Source organism: Urocitellus parryii, chromosome 13 (genome assembly GCF_045843805.1).
Source record: "Urocitellus parryii isolate mUroPar1 chromosome 13, mUroPar1.hap1, whole genome shotgun sequence".
NCBI classification, from domain to species: domain Eukaryota; kingdom Metazoa; phylum Chordata; class Mammalia; order Rodentia; family Sciuridae; genus Urocitellus; species Urocitellus parryii.
The window spans coordinates 66,601,040-66,614,293 of NC_135543.1; the positions used below are offsets into that span (position 1 = coordinate 66,601,040).

The following is a 13,254-nucleotide window of genomic DNA, read 5'->3' on the forward strand; positions in this document are numbered from 1 at the left end:
GGACTGCCTGCCTGAGCTGCACAATAGCCATGAAGCAGGCCCAGTGAAGTGCAACCTTGCTCTCTAGATGCAGCAAGGCCTCCCTCACCTTCCTGTGTTGCAGCTCTCAAAAGAAAGTCACTGGGGAGCTCCATCTCCAACTGAGTTCTGACCAAAGTGGAGGAAAAAGTGGCCATGTCACCTGGGAAGACGTAAAACCAGACAGATGAACACCTTCACATACTAGTGAGGCACAGCGCTAAAAACCACCAAAGAGAATTAAAAAAAAAAAAAAAATCGTAACCATGCAATGAAAAATATAAATTAAGGTATAAATAAAGTGGGGTCACATGCAGAGCTCAGCAATAAGCTAGAGTGGGACAAAAAAAGAACAAACCTCACCAAGAAAGAAGCCATATTACTGGGCACAGTGGCACACACCTGAAATCGCAGTGGCTAGGGAGGCGGAGGCAGGAAGATCCAGAGTTCAAAACCAGCGTCAGCAAAAGCAAACAACTCAGTGAGACCCTGTCTCTAAATAAAATACAAAATAGGGCTGGGGATATGGCTCAGTCTAGTGCCCCTGACTTCAATCCCCAGTACAAGACAGAAAGAAAGGGAAGGAAGGAAGGAAGGAAGGAAGGGAGGGAGGGAGGGAGGGAGACAGAAAGACAAAGAAAGAAAGACAGAAAGACAGAAAGAAGTCATATCAGCAGCAGCAGCCTATAAGAACGCCAATGAAAACCTTAAATGCAGAGGTTTGTTTTTTTTTTTTTTTTAAAGACGCTAGTGGCAAGAAAATGTTGACTATTTCAACAAGAGCCCAGAGCTTAGGGATATGCCATATGGTTGCGAAAAAACAAAGAATATCAACACTTATGGGCTTCCAGCATCTCCAGAAAAAGTGTGATTAACAACATTCCTATAGCACTGAACAACTGCTTTCCACCTAAGCTACGATAAATAATTCTGTAATGAATATCTTTTAGTACAAAAATCTTTATTTTCATTTCTAATTATCTCCTTTTCAAGAATACAAGAATACATGAACAAAGCTGGGCACTGTGGCGCACATCTATAATCCCAGCAGCTTGGGAAGCTGACGCAGGAGGATCATGAGTTCAAAGCTAGCCTCATCAAGTTAGAGAGGTCCCAGGCAACTTAGCAAGGCCCTGTCTCAAAAATAAATAAATAAATAAAAAGAGCCGAGGATGTGGCTCAGTAGTTAAGCACCTCTTGGCTCAATACCTGGTATTCAAAAAAAAAAAAAAAAAAAAAAAAAACTTGAACAGAAATTAGATCAAAGACTATAAACCATTTAGAAATCCTTTTTCCTGATTTTTTTTTTTTTTAATGGTAGGGATTCAAACCCAGGACCTCAAGCAAGCTAAATGTACATTCTACCACTGAGCTACACTCCCAGCCCCTTTTCTTGATTACAATGCGTATTCATTGTAGAAAATGTAGAATATATTTTTAAAAATTAATAAGGAGCTGGGTGTAGTGTTATGCATACCTATAGCTCCAGCCACTCAAAAGAGACTTAGGTAGGACTGCTTGTGTCAGGGCATTCTAGCCCATCATGGGCAACATAGTGAAACCCCACTTAAAAAAAAAAAGGAGGTAAAAATAAATCTTGATATGGTCACAAAGTGGTAACTACCTGTAACATTTTGATGTATTTCCTCCCACATATATACTTAAAACCACACCACACTATATATCTTTTGTAACCTTTTTCCTTTTAACATTGTAAACATTTACCCAAATTACATGGAATACAGCATAATTTACCTAATGCAGTCTCTGTAAAATAGCCATTTAAATTGTTTACATTATATATATATATATATATATATATATATATATATATATATATAAAATACTGCTATATTGAAAGTAAAAAATCTGAAAACCAGATATCCTAAAACAGAAGATGAGAAGAGAAACAATGAGATGGCCCCTCACCCCTGACTGCTTGACCTTCACACCTGCAAAGCCCAGACAAACACCACAAGCACCAACCAATTTGCAGAAATGATGTGAAGCTCTCCTCAGAATCTGAGAAAGGCTACAAAACCGGAATGACTGGAAATGAACAGTTCTCTACACAAGTTTGATAAATGTTCTTTGTTGGCAGGTCAATGGAGAGCAAAATCCTTCAGGTTACCTTTGTCAACAAGAAGGAAAACATGACAGCTTAGTGTCATGACAAGTGCACACTGTCTGCCCCTGCATACCAAGGCCTGAATGACCCAGAGGCCAAGTGCCCTGGATACTTTACAGATGGAAGGATAAACCAGACATAAAATGACCTTCACAGGACAAGCCGTAATTCAAAACCAATAAGGTCAAAGTGAAGGAGCAAGTGCAGAGACCTGGGGACAAAAGTCCAGCCCAGTAGCATGGAGGATAGTCACAGGTTTTGATGACCTATGATATGGCTGCTAGCTCAAGTGCCATGCACTCAGGCAGCAACAAGGTAAGTATATGTCCAGATGCAACATGCCCTGCTCAAGAAGTCCCCTCAGGGTCCATGCCTAGGGCTCCAGACACCAATGGGGGACAGTGTCCAGGCGACTAACAGGAGGCATGCACGTCAGATGGTCCATACCAGATGATCAGAGGACAGTCAGGTGCTGTATCTGGGAAAGGGATATCTACACAACTGTCCCAAACAATAAAGAACATGTCCTGACAGGCAACACTGGAACCACCTGGGCCACAGGGCTGCCTCTGAAGGAAGGGGCTATGGGGAAGATGACTACCACCTGTCAGGAATGCTGTTACAACTCCTCTCTATGGGCTGGCCTGCATTCACTTTCCTGCCCACCCTGAACATGCCCCACCACCTCCAGCAGTCCACACTGAGTTCCTCAATCCCAGGCCCCAAGTCCTGCATACCACAGAAGTCTTCCTCTCATTTTACACTTGCATATGGCAGAAGAAGCATCACTATATTCCTTCTATTGCTGGCCAATGACAGTGCAGATGTCCCCACCTAGACCCTCAGCTCTTGCAGGTCAGGCCTCAGATGACTGTCTGCACCTGCACTGTGCATCATGCTCTCGTGCTGCAGAGGGAGGATTGATGGGATTTTATAAGGTCAGTGCCCTCTCAGAGACAGTGAACCTCTATCTGGAAAGACTTGGTGAAGGCCTCCATCTCTCTTGGATTGGATGATACTGATCTGGAGAGCTGAGCAGAGAAGCAGTTGCACCTATGCCCAGATAGAAATAAGAGCAGTGCTTGTGCCTAAATGCTCACAGGAATGGGAGTCCTCCAGTTCTCACTCTTCTCACTCACCCACCTTCTTTCTAACCACTCATGTACACACTCCTTGGGCACAACAGGCCCTGAAAAGCTGCCTTCCAGGGTTCACTCTCTTCTCAGCCCAAAGCCTGAGCATGCCAGCAGGGATGAGCTGGCAGCCAGGCTCGAGAACCAGGCCAAGCACAAAGGCTTCTCCAGGCTTCTCAACACAGCACAAATTCAGTTTACCTACATTAGATACAAACATCATCCACCTTAACTTCGTGAGAAACATTTTCTTATGAGATGGTTTGTGTTGATAAGCTTCAATTTCAAGTGAAGAGCTGAAACTCTCTTCACCAAAGAGGAAGGCGCATAGAGAGAAAATTTAGATTTAAAATTAAGGGCTAGGAAATAAATAAATAAAATAAAATTAAGGCTAGGGTGTAGCTCAGTGATTAAGAATTTGCCTAGCATGCTCAAAGCCCTGGGTTCCATCCCCAGCACTGCAAAAATGATAATGATAAATAACGATGATGATGATAATTAAATAAAGCATGAAAGCATGGGTCCAGGACAGCCTAATGGCTGAAGGTAAGTTAAAAAGGTAAAAGTAAAAAAAAAAAAAAAAAAACCACAACCATGACGAATGAAGTTGTGCAAAAAGGCAGGAGCTGGGCTACCTTGAAAATGCCTCCTTAGGGAAGGGGGGGTGGACATGTGCCTGTTGAGGACAATGGAGAGAGATCCAAGTGTCAGAGGTAACTGCACAGAAGCCTCTGTTCTTCTACCCTGGGTGTGCTTTTGCTCCAAGTCTAGAATTTGCTCCTTCATCTACCACTACTTTTGAAACTTAATACATCAGCTTCCATTAGAAGGGGAAGCTTTAGGTTAGCCTTGTCCATTATTAACTCACCTAAAGGTCATAAGTAGAACCTGTGGTCTGAGTTCTTTAATTCCCCACTTATGCTAATGGGTAACAAAATACAAGGACAGAATCATGGGCCAGGTGCCTACTCCAGAACCTGCACCATTCCTGAACAGCTGCTGTAATGGGGCAGGACCTTAACTGCTCTGAGTTGTGCTTGCTTCACCTGACCAAGGGGCTGATAGGTATCACTGGCAAGGCATAACTTGTCTGGCTCCCTCTCAATTGATCTTTCCCGAAATGCCAAAAAGCAAATTCTATTCCTAGTTCCACTTTACAAATGCAGGCACTGAGCCTCCCCATACGGTGGCAAAACTGGGAATGGTCCCAGCTCCCTGTGCTTCTAAGTCCCGCTCTAAATCTTCCCTACCTGGCATCTTTCTCCCTCCTACCCACCACGTTCCTGCCGGGTTGTACCAAAGAAGATGTCAAAGAATTCTGGGCCACAAATCCATAGGCTTCTCTTCCTATATCCACCTCCTTGAAAGTCTTCACTGCAGTTTCTGAAACTCACTGAATCAGGAAACTTTAAATTCTAAAAGACTCCGGAGGCGAACCTGTAGGCAGTACCCCGTTATTAACAGCAGCAGGGAGAACAGCAGTACCTTCGTTTCATGAGGCTGAATTCCCTCCGTGCCTGGAGCGACAGCATCCTAGGCACTTCCCCACTGTGATGCCCAGGCCTGGTCCCGACTTGGCCTACACCCAGAGGCCAGCACACGGGCAGAGGCTGCACTGCGTGAGGCCTCTCGGCAGCGACCGGCGTGGTGGGGGAGGGCTCAGAACCCACGCAGGGGACTAGGAGATACTTGGGATATGGGGGACCGAGAAGAGGGGGAAACTGAAAGGGACGGGGGCCCAACGGCGGTAGTGGCACTGGAGGCAGGACCGGGGACCAAGCGGAGACGGGATCCAGAGGGATGAGGGACCGACATGGGGTCTGGGGGATGACTGGAGACCGAACTAGGGAGGGTGCTGGTGGGTATGCGGGAATGAACTGAAGAGTTGCTAGAGGGATGAAGGACCCAAACTGGGGAGATGCTAGCGGATATGGGGATGCCCCAAAAACCCGGGCCCTCGGGTAAGGCCCTGAACCGCGCCGCCCGACTGCCGCTCACCTGCGCGTGGGCCACCACCAGGCTCTTGTTCCCTTCTCCGTGGTACCTCCATTCATTCTCGTCCATCTTCCCTTCTTCCATGCCCCGGCGCGGCCCTGGAGCCTCGCAGTCCGGGACGTGAGGACGCGAGCTGGGGGCCACCCACCTCGCCCGGCTCCAGTGGCCGCAGTCTGAGGAGGAGCGCCTGTCAGCCGCCGCCTGCGGTCGACTCCTCCGCGGCTACTCGTAGGCGCGGGCCGCCGGAAGCCACGCCCCCGGCGACTGCCATGACCAAGCCGGGCAACTTCCGGGATCCCGCCCACTTCACCTCTTTGACCGCAGCAGTGAATGAGCCAACGGCCATCTTAGGTATTGGCAGAGTGACTCACTTCCGAAGCGCGGTCTTGGGAACCGGAAGGGAGGTTTCCGGCCCGAGCGCCGGATGTGAGGCTGGCTAGAATGACCGGCGGCTGCTCGGCGCCCGGGACCCCTCGGCAGTGTCGTGTCTCAGCGTTTGGCGTCTTGGGGCTCGAGACCGCTTGACGGTGGGACCCCAGCAAGGTGCTTGGCGTCTCTGAGCCTCATTTTTCGCTTCTGTAGGATGGAATATGACCCCTTGCACCCTCACGGGATTACCAGACGCAGAGCATCCGTTGGTCCCGTGAGGTAAAAACGTTGTCGTCCTCGCTTTCCAAGGGGGAAAACATGGCCCAGCAGAGCGAGAGACACCCCACCCCCTTCCCTGGTGGCGCTTTTTGCCCGCGGGCCTCCAGGGACAGAGGTGAGGCGGAGGAAAGCGGCCCTAGGCTTATTCCCTAGGGCGGAGAGCCGCTGTGAGGCTCACGTGTCCTCAGTCTCAGGATCACTTGATGCTCCTAGCAGTGATTGAGGGGCCAGAGGCTTTTGCTGATATGGGTTATAGCTTTCGGTATTACTGTATTTTAAATTAAAACAAGAAGTTTGACCGGCGTGGTCGCGCACGCCTCTAGTTCCATTGACTTGGGAAGGTGGGGCAGGAGGATCCCAAGTTCGAGGACAGCCTACGCAACTTAATGAGACCCTGTCTCAAAAGGGGGAAAATGTAATACGTGGTAAAGCGCCCCTGGGTTAATTCCCCAGTACTCCCCTCAAATGTTTAGCCGTATTTTTAAATTTAAAAACGAACATATTACATGTAATTAGTAGATAAACTTAATATCCCGAAAATAAAGAAGAGTGATGGTGTTTTACATTTTTTGCAACTCTTTTTAAAGCTTAGTGGATAGTAACAGGATTCTCAGATCTGCATTAGGTTTGCTGCAATGTTAAAGGTTGCTTTGGTTGACGTATATGAAGAAAATCGAGCCTAATGCAGATATGTGATTCATAAAGATAGGGCCGTCAGACCTAGTCTTGAGAATGGCTTACTGAGAGCCTCTCTGGGAACCTGCCAGGCTTTGGGAATAACAGCGAAATGACGCTAGAAGATCAGGAAAATGATCTAAGAGCTTCAAGCATCTCTTTTTCCTCTAGCTTGGGATAAAGGGGAGGCCAGGTGGGAGGCTGTTTAGAATCCTCTGCAGGAAAGTTTCAGAAATGGTAGTAATAGCCACTCCTGGAGGTAAACAGACCCCACAGGGGTGGAGGGAACAAGCACAGAACAGTGAGAAGACATTAAAGTTCACCAAGGCCTGACTTCCCACACCTACAAGGCCAGGAGACCCTAAACTTGAAAGAAGAGCTGGAGTCAGAATCATACTACATATCAATACCACATTAAGTCTTAAAATATTTGCTTGAGGAAACCTTTGTGGTGCTGGAAACATTCTAAATCTTTATCTCCCCGCCCCCCGCCCAAGGAGGAGTGTTTATCACAAAGTATCAGCCATAGGAATGGGGGACATCAGTTTTTTGGTTTGGGTGTTTTTTGTTTGTTTGTTTTGTTTTTTGTTTTGTTTTGTTTTGTTTTGATGCCTTTGCCCCACATCCCCTCCTTTGCATAACACGGACACAGGCTTTGTATGGGAAGCACCGTTCCTCTATTCAGTTTAGGTAGTCTGATTTACCTGGGCTTAATTCCTATTCTCAAGGCTGGGCTTGTGTCTTTGACACAGGCAACCAGGAATTACATTCCCTGGAAATTACATAAAGGGGTTGGTTCAGGAGGTACAGGGAGGTGATACACAGGATCCTGTTAAGCTCACTCCTGTGGCTTACACTGACCTGAGGGGGAGAAGCACTTTCAGCTGGCTGATAGAACAGCCTCATTAGCTTATGCTGCCAGTAGTGTCCCAGGCAGCATAGGTGAATCAACAGGAAACAGCTGGGAAATAGCAAGTACTTTGTTGACCAGATTGCTTTAAAGCTTCTGAGCCAATGAATTCCATCTTTTGCTTAAGACAGTGTAAGCTGGATTTTTTTTACTCCCAAACCAGGAACAAGAATATACTGGATCACCTCCTCAGGTGGATATTGGAAGCAAAGACTGAATGTGTATTATTAGATAGGATTCCTACATAAGAAGTGTATGAACTGAATTTTAGGTCCCCCAGAAATTCTTATGCAGAAGGGCAAACAACAATGTGATGGTATTTAGAGGTGGACTTTTTGCAGAGTCATGAAGGTGGAACCCCTGTGAGGCGATTAGTACCCAGCAAGAAGGCAGCCCTCATCAGAACCCGACCATGCTGGCACTCTGATCTCAGAATTATAGCCATCAGACTGGCACCCTGAGGACAGGAATACAGCTTATATAGACAAAAGGGTGGCTCCTGGGCTGGGGATGTGGCTCAAGCGGTGGCTCGCTCGCCTGGCATGCGTGCGGCCCGGGTTCCATCCTCAGCACCACGTACCAGCGGGGATGTTGTGTCCGCCGAGAACTAAAATAAATAAATAAATAAATTTCTCTCTCTCTCTCTCTCTCTCTCTCTCTCTCTCTCTCTCTCTCTCCCTCTCTCCCTCTCTCCCTCTCTCCCTCTCTCCCTCTCTCCCTCTCTCTCCCCCCTCTCCTCTCTCTTTAAAAAAAAAAAAAAAAGGGTGGCTCCTGCAGGCACAGTCAACTGGTGACCACAGACTATCTGCACCATAATGCTAACCATGGTGATCTACACGTGTATGAAGTCCATCTGTACTCAGCTCTCATGTTTGGGGAAGAGAAATTCCCAGCAAGTTCAAAGGGAAGATGGCAGCCATGTGCCATGTATGCCTCTAAACTGGCTCCAGCTGAAGTGGCAGTTGCCACAGCCATATGACAGCCACAGAGGCTGGACCAAGGCTTCTGGAGTGACAGCAGCGAGAGAAATGACCTCCAGCGCAGCAGCTGCTGAGCAGTAGGTTGCTGTAGAAACAGTGAAAGCCACGATGGGCACAGGGGCTGCAAAGGTGGCATAAGTGGTGCCCTGATCCCGTTCCTACCCTACCTACACCTTGTCCACAGAGCTGGTGAGGCCATGTAGCTATCCCCAGGGGCAACAGTGGGGACTGTCAGTCAAGTGGTGCCTGCTCTTATTGGTCCCAGGTTGCTTTGGCCAACTGCAAAAACAACCTTTGAAAACAAAGGAGAAAAACAGAAAAACACCTTTTGGGTCGGTCAGGCCCTTTGTATTCTAATCTCATTTCCCCCTTAGGAGATTTTTATCCTCTTTAATCTCTCCCTTTCTTCCCCCCACTCCTTACTGGAGGCTTCACCACTGAGCTATATCCCCAGCCCTTTTATTTTGAGAAGGGGTCCCACTAAGTTGCCAAGGCTGGCCTTTAACTTGCAATGCTCCTACCTCAGGCTCTTGGGGTTACAGGCCTGCACCACTACTCCAGCTCTCCTTAATCTTTTTTTTTAATTTAACATTTTTTTAGTTGTTGATGTACCTTTATTTAATTAATTTATTTATATGTGGTGTTGAGAATTGAACACAGTGCCTAGGCAAATGCTCTACCACTGAGCCACAACCCAGCCCCTCTCCTTAATCTTAAGGAGTCAGGATGAAGGTCTCTATCTTCCGGTAACAACAGGTATTGACCTTATGTGTCCCTGGAGGCATTAAAAATCTCCCACTGACTGTTCTCATGACCTATAGGACCTGATTCTTCCCGCTAAAGGGAAACTATGCATAAATATCAGTTTGACCATGAACTGCTATAACCTGGAAGACACAACTTTACCAAAAGGTTAAAAACATGAGAAGCAAGTTTAGTGGTACTCTCCATGCTCTCCCCCTTCTTGGTCCCTGATGTACTTTCTTTGGAGCAGTGCCCACCTTGATCTTCCCAACATCCCCCCTCTTTTAGCTGCTTAGTTCTATGCTCTGCTCTTTTTCATTTTTCTTACCCAGTAGACCACCTTTTCTCCTGTGCCCAGCTAATCATTTTCCTTGTTTTCCTACTCTACTGCGTCATGAAGAACAGTTATATATTCCCCCATCTGCCATTCTTTGAGCTGCCATCTGTGAATCATGTGGCTGATTCATTAGTGCTCTTGTGTGCAATCCATTCTTGTCCTCCATATTCACTGTCCATAACATACAGTGATATTTGCATAAGACAGACTATACCAAATCTACACATTCTACCTAGCAGCCCATGCTCACAACTCTTTGGCCACAGGCTATGGATACTTTTTGAAACTATCCATGGCTCCCTACAACCTTTCAGATGTCCTTTCACATCCTTTCTTTTACACTTGTCTGCAAACAGTCCCAGGAAACATCTGCATCTGATTCTCCTACTCCTGTCCTTGCATGTCCAACCTGACTTGCTACTGGGTCTCACCACTCTCTCCCTGAGTATTCCCACCCATCTTATCCTCTCTTCCTTCTCCCTCATTAGCTCTCATCTCTTTTTAGGAGCTCTCCTTCAACACTGGCTCCAGTCCTCTCTGCTCCTACATTCTCTGTGGACAACCGACCCGCTGTGGTTGGAGACTGCTGGGCTTGTCAGCATCTCTCCCTGACACTGGTCACTGGTGCCTTCCTTTAACTGGTGCCTTCCACAATGCTCAGAGTCCCTTTTCAGATCTAGTCTGACTCTCTTTGCTTTACATTAAAACCAATTATCCCATCCTTTGGGGTATTCACTCCCTTTCAACTGCCCTTGCAGTTGAAGGGACTCTAAAAAGTTGAAGGGACTCTAAAAAGACTCAACTATCTATTCTGAAAATCTTCTCAGCTGTTACCTGTCTTTAGTTATTTTCTTACCTCAAAATTTCTAGAACAAATAGCCTAAAAGTGTTAACTATCTTTACTATCTGCTCATTTCTCAATCTGGTTTTCATTACAACTTCCACCCTCCAAATTTAGTCAGGAGTCTCTGTGGATGTCTGCTGTGCAACACAAATTTAACACTGAAACTGAAATGGTGAGCAATAGAAATGAGAGGAAGAAAAGGTGATGAAAGAATAGAGGACACAAACAAGGGGTGTGGTGTTTTTTGGGTGGGGAAAGCTACACAGGGAGAGCCAGACAGAACCCTCCATTCATAGGTGACAGAAGCAAAGATTCTGGCAGCCACTTATCCGAAAGACATGCCAATCACCACTGTTGTTGGTCCTCTTGTTCAGGATACTCCCTTAGTAGTTGTTAATGATGTTACCAATCAGCTGAGGGTTTTTTCGTTTGTTTGTTTTGCTCAACTTGGATAGAAATCATGAAAAGGCAAAGTACAGTTCCCTTTAGTGTTATCAGCTCCAGCTCTTATTAGTGTTAACAGTGGAGCAGCAGTGGCTAAATCAGCGGTTGCTGCAAGGACAACCACACAATCAAGGGAGCTGCATAGCTGGCCAATTCCTTCCCTACTTGCTCATCATGCAGAGCTAGTGTGGCCACTTGGCTATGTGCTGGGGCAGCAGTGGTAGCTGTCAGTTGAATGGCCGTGCACAATGGCACCTCCCAGTGATCCCTGGTGGCCTCTGCTATCTACAAAAATTATGTACACACCAAAGAAATAAAAAAATGAAAAAAAAAAACAGAAAAACCTGTATGCAGCAAAATTATCCTTCAAAAGTAAAGGAGTATCCCATTAGCATGCAGAACTTTTGTTTTTGCATTTAAGGTTCTTTGTGTGTGTGTGTGTGTGTGTGTGTGTGTGTGTGAGAGAGAGAGAGAGAAGGAGACGGGATTCTGGGAAAGTGGTAGATTAGGAAGTAACAGGAATCCATCTTCCCACCTAGACAACAATTGTATTGGCAGAACCTGCTAGAACTCTAGAGGATACTGAAGGTTTGGAAACTCCACAGGCAGGCGTAGATGGTCAACTGCAGTTAATGTTGGTCAATTTTAGGCATTGGCTTAACAGTAACTTCTCATCCTTGACCCCACAACCTCATGGTAGGCAGTCATGCACTTGTTCCAGAAAAGCTGATGTTCCCCAAAATATTCATAAACTTGATTAAAGATATGAATATAAACATTCAAAAGCTCAAATAACTCCAAATAGGATGAAATCAAAGAGATCGACACTGAAACACATTATTAGTAAACTGTCAAAAGCCAACAGAATTTTTTTTTAAGTGTTGGAGATCAAACTAAGGCCTTGTACTTACTAGGCAATCACTCTACCATTGAACTGTACTATGTGCCTTTAAATTCTCTTTTATGACAGGGTCAGACACCTGGGACATCTGAGTAGAGGTCTCCTCCGCTTCTAGAGATATGCATGGAGCCCTGACTGATGACAGCAGCAGCTGTAACAGAGCAATAGGGGATGAGATAGGTGCCTGATGGCTATTGGTTGAGTATCTGGGCCACTGACACCTGCTCCCCACCAACTCCTGATGGCTTCAACTGTTTTAAATGAAGAAATGTAAAAGTACCTTTGGCCAGGCACAGTGGCACACACCTGTTAAATCAGGAGGATAGGCAGGAGGATCAAAGTTCAAAGCCAGCCTGAGCAACTCTGCAAGACCCAAGGGCTCAGGATGTAGCTCAGTACCTGAGCTCACCCCTGAGTTCAATCCCCAGTATTGGGGGGAAAAATGTATTGATGATCCGTTGCAAAGAACTTTACATGTTACAGATTACCCACAGAGAATAAAAATCTTAATTCTCTAGAAAAAGTAAGATTCAATATAAAGTTAGCATCCTCCAGTAAACTCAACCCAGCATTTACTCATTGCCCAAGGCAATGTATTCCTTGAGAAGGATTGTATATTCTATTCTGTTTTGTCAGGAAGAAAGTTCTAAAAATCAATAAATTTCCACTTAGGAAACTTAAGAATTTGAAGAGCAAATTAAATCCAAAGTAAACAGGAGAAAATAAATATAATAAAAATTCCAATAGAAATCAATGACATTGGAAATTCCTAGGAGATCAAGAGAAATATCAATGAAATCAAAAGCTGATTCATTGAAAAGATTAATAAAATCAATAAGCCTCTAATGAGGCTTAATAAGAAAAAAAGAGAAGACACAATATTAAAAATATTGTGATAATAGTGAGAGAGGACATATATTAGAAATGAAAGAAGGGACATTAAAAGGTTAATAAGGAAATATTATGAACAATCTTGTGCACACAAACTTGATAATCTAGAATAAATGGAACAATCCCTCAAAAAAAAAAAAAAACAACCTGCCAAAATTCACATGGAAAGAAATATATAATTATCAAAGAAAGTGAACTGGTAACTAATAACCTTTTAAAACTGAAAGTGGCAGGCTCAGATGGGTTGAATTGTACCAAACATCTGAGGAAGAGATTATTCCAATTCTTACATTCTCTTCCAGAGATATAAGCAAAGGAAATACCCACCTTTTCAGTTGGAACAACTGAAACCAATCTATGTAAAAATATTTTTAAAATTTGATACAGAGCTTACATTTTCACAAAAATAAACCAAAAATGGATCACATACCAAAATGTAAAACTAAAACTATAAACACTCATAGAAAGTAACGAGAGAACCATTGGTAATCTTGAGATTGGCAATAACTTTCAAATAAAATGCCAAAGGCACACCTATGATAGCAATAATCAAAAAGATAAACTTGATTAAAATTAAAATCTGCTATGCAAGAGACACTGTCAAGA

The 13,254-nt window shown here is 45.1% G+C and overlaps 1 protein-coding gene across 1 annotated transcript in view; it reads right to left on the reverse strand.

The window, feature by feature from the left end:
* The window catches only part of Ippk (inositol-pentakisphosphate 2-kinase), a 54,205-nt gene extending 48,701 nt beyond the window's left edge, over window positions 1-5,504 (reverse strand). Inside the window, exon 1 of the mRNA XM_026406939.1 lies at window positions 5,278-5,504. Coding sequence (XP_026262724.1) covers window positions 5,278-5,358 — 81 coding nt within the window. The 5' untranslated portion in view covers window positions 5,359-5,504. The remainder of the gene's footprint in view (window positions 1-5,277) is intronic.
* Between the last annotated feature and the right edge of the window lie 7,750 nt (window positions 5,505-13,254).